Source organism: Salmo trutta, chromosome 12 (genome assembly GCF_901001165.1).
Source record: "Salmo trutta chromosome 12, fSalTru1.1, whole genome shotgun sequence".
NCBI classification, from domain to species: domain Eukaryota; kingdom Metazoa; phylum Chordata; class Actinopteri; order Salmoniformes; family Salmonidae; genus Salmo; species Salmo trutta.
Window position 1 is genome coordinate 33,778,794 of NC_042968.1, and position 7,471 is coordinate 33,786,264.

Genomic DNA, 7,471 nt, shown 5'->3' on the forward strand with positions numbered 1-7,471 from the left:
CTTTGGCAATGTAAACATGTGGTTCCCATGCCAATAAAGCACCTTAAACTGAATTAAATTGAGAGTGAGAGAGAAGTTCCTCTACTGCTCATAGATCATTGTTGCGACATTTTTTAAATAACTAATATAAATATATATCTAATAATATAAATATATATCTAATATAAATATATTATAATATAAATATATATCTAATAATATAAATATTTACTCAGATAGCCCAATTCGGATCTTTTTCCACTAATTTACAAAATATCAAGATTGGGCTGCCTGTGTAACCGCAGCCTATAAAAACTGATGAAGGTGCATGTTTTTGGGTGGCTAGGACTAAATAAACCCACCAGGACTGAAGAACACTGGACAACTGTAGTTCATCAAACAACCTCTGAACACTCTTAAGTGATTAATATATTTATTAAAGTCTCACATTTACATAGGTTCACAACTATTCAGAGCAAAATAGGGTTGCTGCCACACAGATGGCATCAGTTCTGATGGACTGTACATCACACAATTGCCCAATTCTAAATCAAGACCTTATGCTGTGTTCATAACCAAGTGGGAAGGTATTATTTACCACATAGAAAACCTACTTGAACGCCCCTACAACTGGTAATTACTAGTGGGAAACTCATCTATCATCCCTGAGCGCCAACTTCGCCCACATGTTGACCTCTGACGTCACCCACTAAGGAAATGACCTCGATAACAGCATTTTAGGCAGTTACATGCAGTAAAACATTATTTATAAAAAGCTATCTATTAATGTTTTTGAACACGTATGTTTACAAGCATGATAGCTGTACTTTTAGTTTGTGATTGACGCAGCTTGTTTGCAATTAGCCAATCAGCGTTTCTCAACGAGTTCAAAGCATGTGAATGCATCCAACTGATATTTATGACTTCAGCTGGTAATTACCACCTTCCCACTTGGTTATGAACGCAACATAAGCCCCAAGATAAAGTCCCTATGTACTTATGTAGATTTGAAAGGTTTGGATGGGTGTAACCAACATCACAGAAACCCATAAGAGAAAGACTAAACTGTTACCATATTGCTAACACCTGTCAAATCTTCTGAGATCTACACAGGTGTCTAGGGGTCAAAGGGGAATTGAGCAAATGATCTAGATTCTAGGGCCTTACTGTCTGAGATTTCAAAACGTTATATCTGTATATAAAGTGTACAAAAAAGCCCAGCTTCTTTTAAAGAAACTGCATTGAATGAACAGTTTCTCAGTGTATAGTGTTGAGCAAATCAGACAATGCATTTCTAAAGACTGGTATGTTTCCATTCAAAAACACCAATGATGTCATGGCTTCATTAAATGTGTAGGTAGTTCTAAACGGTTCCATAAAGAAACGTAAAAAACAACCACAATGGGAAAATGTGTTGAAAATCTGACATTATCAAAGCTGGTTGGGATCAATTCAAGCCCCCCTCCCTATCTCGAGCCCAGATATCTTACACGTTTCATCTCATACATGGCATACTAACTGTACATACAGTATACTAGTAATTCCAGTGTTGGATATTTGAAATCCACCACAGAGCAGCCAAACTGATCTTTTTTGAAAAAGTTAACAATTTGACTATAAATACTTGTTCTGTAAAGAATGCTGGTTTCTATGACCTGGCTGACCTCGTCATCAGAGAGTTGTGAAGAAACAAAATGGCTTCCTAAATTACATCAGAAAGACATGGTGGTTAAAACAAACAAACAAAAAAGTATCCTATCCTACCTTGATCCTTGATTGTCAAAAATAAAATGGTGTCAAAATGAAATAAGAGAAAATAGATTTTGGACTTGATACAATCCATTTCCGTTAAGGTTTCCCAAACAAGTACTTATCACAAAGAGACACTAGCTACTGTATGAGAAAAAGTAAAATTATCTTTACATTTAAACAGGATAACGTTCTCTCTCCTTTTCTCTCTCTCTAGGAAAGATGGGTAGAGAATACTTGGTTAATGTTAATTCTTAAACCTTTGCAACAATATGGGAACAAACTTTTTCAGATGTATGAAATCGCATAACCTACATCATCATGATCAACACTGATGTAATTCAGATGACATAATTACATTTGAAGTTATAATAACGGTATTTGTAAAATGCCATAGCTTATTAAATTGAAATTATGCCAATTTCTGAAGCTCCATTTTGGACTGTTAGTTACTTAGTTGTTGGCTGCATCCGCCTGCCTTGGCCAGCTCTCCTCCTCTATCCCAGAGTCATACTCCTCCTCAGACTCTTTAGCAGGTGCTCTGGAGACACAAAAAAAATATTAAATTCTGCTGCAAATAAATGAAAAGTAATGGTAAAATACTGTATTTTCAATTAAATTGTGGAGAAACCACACCATATAAGATTTGCATGGGTCGTCAGATCCTCAAAAGGTTCTACAGCTGCACCACCGAGAGCATCCTGACTGGTTGCATCACTGCCTGGTATGGCAACTAGAGGTCGACCGATTAATCGGAATGGCCGATTAATTAGGGCCGATTTCAAGTTTTCATAACAATCGGTAATCGGTATTTCTGGACAGCGATTTGCAGATTTTTTTTATTAAATTTTTTTATTAAAATTGTTTTATTTATTTTTTATTTAACTAGGCAAGTCAGTTAAGAACACAATCTTATTTTTAATGATGGCCTAGGAACGGTGGGTTAACTGCCTTGTTCAGGGGCAGAACGACAGATTTTTACCTTGTCAACTCGGGGATTTGTTTTTGCAACCTTCCGGTTACTAGTCCAACGCTCTAACCACCTGCCTTACATTGCACTCCACGAGGAGCCTGCGTGGCAGGCTGACTACCTGTTACGCGAGGGCAGCAAGAAGCCAAGGTAAGTCGCTAGCTAGCATTAAACTTATCTTATAAAAAACAATCAATCTTAACATAATCACTAGTTAACTACACATGGTTGATGATATTACTAGTTTATCTAGCGTGTCCTGCGTTGCATATAATCGATGCGGTGCCTGTTAATTTCTCATTGAATCACAGCCTACTTCGACAAACGGGTGATGATTTAACAAGCGCATTTGCGAAAAAAGCACTGTTGTTGCACCAATGTACCTAACCATAAACATCAATGCCTTTCTTTAAAATCAATACACAAGTATATATTTTTAAACCTGCATATTTAGTTAATATTGCCTGCTAACATGAATTTCTTATAACTAGGATAATTGTGTCACTTCTCTTGCGTTCCGTGCAAGCAGTCAGGGTATATGCAGCAGTTTGGGCCGCCTGGCTCATTGTGAAGTCCATTTATTCCTAACAAAGGCCGTAATTAATTTGCCAGAATTGTACATAATTATGACATAACATTGAAGGTTGTACAATGTAACAGCAATATTTAGACTTAGGGATGCCATCCGTTAGATAAAATACAGAACGGTTCCGTATTTCACTGAAAGAAAAAACGTTTTGTTTTTGAAATGATAGTTTCCGGATTCGACCATTTTAATGACCAAAGGCTCGTATTTCTGTGTGTTATTATGTTATAATTAAGTCTATGATTTGATAGAGCAGTCTGACTGAGCGATGGTAGGCCCCAGCAGGCTCGTAAGCATTCATTCAAACAGCACTTTCGTGCATTTGCCAGCAGCTTTTCGCAATGCTTCAAGCATTGTGCTGTTGATGACTTCAAGCCTATCAACTCCCGAGATTAGGCTGGTGTAACCGATGTGAAATGGCTAGCTAGTTAGCGGGGTGCGCGCTAATAGCGTTTCAAATGTCACTCGCTCTGAGACTTGGAGTAGTTGTTCCCCTTGCTCTGCATAGGTAACGCTGCTTCGAGGGTGGCTGTTGTCGATGTGTTCCTGGTTCGAGCCCAGGTAGGAGCGAGGAGAGGGACGGAAGCTATACTGTTACACTGGCAACACTAAAGTGCCTATAAGAACATCCAATAGTCAAAGGTATATGAAATACAAATCGTATAGAGAGAAATAGTCCTATAATTCCTATAATAATTACAACCTAAAACTTCTTACCTGGGAATATTGAAGACTCATGTTAAAAGGAACCACCAGCTTTCATATGTTCTCATGTTCTGAGCAAGGAACTTAAATGTTAGCTTTTTTACATGGCACATATTGCACTTTTACTTTCTTCTCCAACACTTTGTTTTTGCATTATTTAAACCAAATTGAACATGTTTCATTATTTATTTGAGGCTAAATTGATTTTATTGATGTATTATATTAAGTTAAAATAAGTGTTCATACAGTATTGTTGTAATTGTCATTATTACAAATAAATAAAAAAAATTGTCAGATTAATCGGTATCGGTATTGAAAAATCATAATCGGTCGACCTCTAATGGCAACTGCTCGGCCTCTGACCGTAAGGCACTACAAAGTGTAGTGCGTACGGCCCAGTACATCACTGGGGCCAAGCTTCCTGCCTCCAGGACCTCTATACCAGGTCGTGTCAGAGGAAGGCCCTACAAATTGTCAAAGACTCCAGCCACGCTAGTCATAGACTGTTCTCTCTGCTACCGCACAGCAAGCGATACCGGAGCGCCAAGTCTAGGTCCAAGTGGCTTCTAAACAGCCTCTACCTCCAAGCCATAAGAGTCCTGAACATCTAATCAAATGGCTACCCAGACTATTTGCATTGCTCCCCCCACCCCCCTCTTTTACGCCGCTGCTACTCTCTGTTATTATCTATGCATCGTCACTTTAATAACTCTACCTACATGTACATATTACCTCAATTACCTCGACTAACCGGTGCCCCTGCACATTGACTCTGTACCTGTATCCCCTGTATATACAGTTACAAGAAAAAGTAATTGAGCCCTTTGGAATTACCTGGATTTCTGCATAAATTTGTCATAAAATTCGATCTGGACTTCATCTTAGTCACAACAATAGACAAACACAGTGTTAAACCAATAACACACAAATGATTGTATTTTTCTTGTCTATATTGAATACATAATTTAAACATTCACAGTGTAGGTTGGAAAAAGTATGTGAACCCCTGGGCTAATGACTTTTCCAAAAGCTAATTGGAGTCAGGAGTCCGCTAACCTGGAGTCCTCAATCAATGAGATGAGATTGGAAATGTTGGTTAGAGCTGCCCTGCCCTATAAAAAAACTCACAAAATTTGAGTTTCCTATTCACAAGAAGCAATGCCTGATGTGAACCATGCCTCGAACAAAAGAGATCTCAGAAGACATAAGATTAAGAATTGTTGACTTGCATAAAGCTGGAAAGGGTTACAAAAGTATCTCTAAAAGCCTTGATGTTCATCAGTCCACGATAAGACAAATTGTCTAGAAATGGAGAAAGTTCAGCACTGTTGCTACTCTCTCTAAGAGTGGTCGTCCTGCAAAGGTAACTGCAAGAGCACCGTGCAGAATGCTCAATGAGGTTTAGAAGAATCCTAGTGTCAGCCAAAGACTTACAGAAATCTCTGGAACATGCTAACATCTCTGTTAACGAGTCTACGATTCGTAAAACACTAAACAAGAAGGGTGTTCATGGGAGGACACCACGAAAGAAGCCACTGCTGTCTAAAAACCATTGCTGGCCATCTGAAGTTTGTAAAATATCACCTGGATGTTCCACAGCGCTTCTGGCAAAATATTAAGTGGACAGATGAAACAACAGTTGAGTTGTTTGGAAGGAACACACAATGCTATGTGTGGAGAAAAAAAAGCACAGCACACCAACATCAAAATCTCATCCCAACTGTAAAGTATGGTGGAGGAAGCATCATGGTTTGGGGCTGCTTTGCTGCCTCAGGGCCTGGACAGCTTGCTATCATTGGAAAAATGAATTCCCAAGTTTATCAAGACATTTTGCAGGAGAATGTAAGGCTATCTGTCCGCCAATTGAAGCTCAACAGAAGTTGGGTGATGCAACAGGACACCGACACAAAACACAGAAGTAAATCAACAACAGAATGGCTTCAACAGAAGAAAATATGCCTTCTAGAGTGGCCCAGTCAGAGTCCTGACCTCAACCCAATTTAAAATGCTGTGTCATGACCTCGAGAGCGGTTCACACCAGACATCCCAAGAATATTGCTGAACTGAAACAGTTTTGTAAAGATGAACGGTCCAAAATTCCTCCTGATCGTTGTGCAGGTCTGATCCGCAAATACAGAAAACATTTGGTTGAGTTTATTACTGCCAAAAGGAGGGTCAACCAGTTATTAAATCCAAGGGGTCACATACTTTTTCCACCCTACACTGTGCTGTGAATGTTTACACGGTGTGTTCACTAAAGATATGAAAACGTATAATTGTTTGTGTGTTATTAGTTTAAGCAGTTATTGTCTATTGTTGTGACTTAGATGAAGATCAGATCAAATTTTATGACCAATTTATGCAGAAATCCAGGTAATTCCAAAGGGTTCACATACTTTTTCTTGCCACTGTAGTCTCCCTATTGTTATTTTACTGCTGCTCTTTAATTACTTGTTCCTTTTATTTCTTATTCGTATTTTTTAAACTGCATTGTTGGTTAGGGGCTTGTAAGTAGCATTTCACTGTAAGGTCTACCTACACCTGTTCTATTCGGCACATGTCACTAATACAATTTGATTTGATTTGATATAACATTTTGCAATGGGACGGTGGTTAGAGCGTTGGACTAGTAACCGAAAGGTTGCAAGTTCAAATCCCCGAGCTGACAAGGTACAAATCTGTTGTTCTGCCCCTGAACAGGCAGTTAACCCACTAGGCCGTCATTGAAAATAAGAATTTGTTCTTAACTGACTTGCCTAGTAAAATAACAATTATTGGAGAATTGTCATGGCTGTTTTGGAAGCCTTAAGCAGCAATCGGGTTTCTAGCAAAGAGAGTAAATACAGTAGATAACAAGTTGGCTAACTACAGCTCCTGCTGTCCTTTGCTAGCTACTTCTGCTTCATGCCTCCAAAAATGACTAGGTCTCCAGTAAGGTTTCCATTTTGCCGACTGTTACTTACGCCATACCCAAACCGGCCGTGCGCGTGCGCCATCGTGCGCAAATTGATTTTGTCCCCCCACATCAAACACGATCACAACACGCAGGTTGAAATATTAAAACAAACTCTGAACCAATTATATTAATTTGGGGACAGGTCGAAAAGCAATTTTGCTAGCTAGCTTGCAGTTGCTAGCTAATTAGTTATATTTCGCTAGCTTGCTGTTTCTAGCTAATTTGTCCTGGGATATAAACTTTGAGTTGCTATTTTACCTGAAATGCACAAGGTCCTCTACTCCGACAATTAATCCACACATAAAACGGTCAACCGAATCGTTTCTAGTCATCTCTCCTTTATATGGCGATTGACATCTAACTTCCATAGTTACCATGACGACCGACCGAACTCAGTTCATCTTTCAATCACCCACATGGGTATAACCAATGAGGAGATGGCACGTGGGTATCTGCTTCTATAAACCAATGAGGATATGGGAGAGGCAGGACTTGCACCGCGTTCAGCGTCACAAATAGAACTGAC

At 39.0% G+C, this 7,471-nt stretch overlaps 1 protein-coding gene across 1 annotated transcript in view; it reads right to left on the reverse strand.

The window, feature by feature from the left end:
- Nucleotides 1–393: 393 nt before the first annotated feature.
- LOC115203403 (ATP-dependent Clp protease ATP-binding subunit clpX-like, mitochondrial) overlaps nt 394–7,471 on the reverse strand; it is a 27,809-nt gene continuing 20,731 nt past the window's right edge. The window contains exons 14-15 of the mRNA XM_029768074.1: nt 2,182–2,269; nt 394–1,941 (exon numbers count right to left, since the gene is read on the reverse strand). Coding sequence (XP_029623934.1) covers nt 2,182–2,269 — 88 coding nt within the window. The 3' untranslated portion in view covers nt 394–1,941. The remainder of the gene's footprint in view (nt 1,942–2,181; nt 2,270–7,471) is intronic.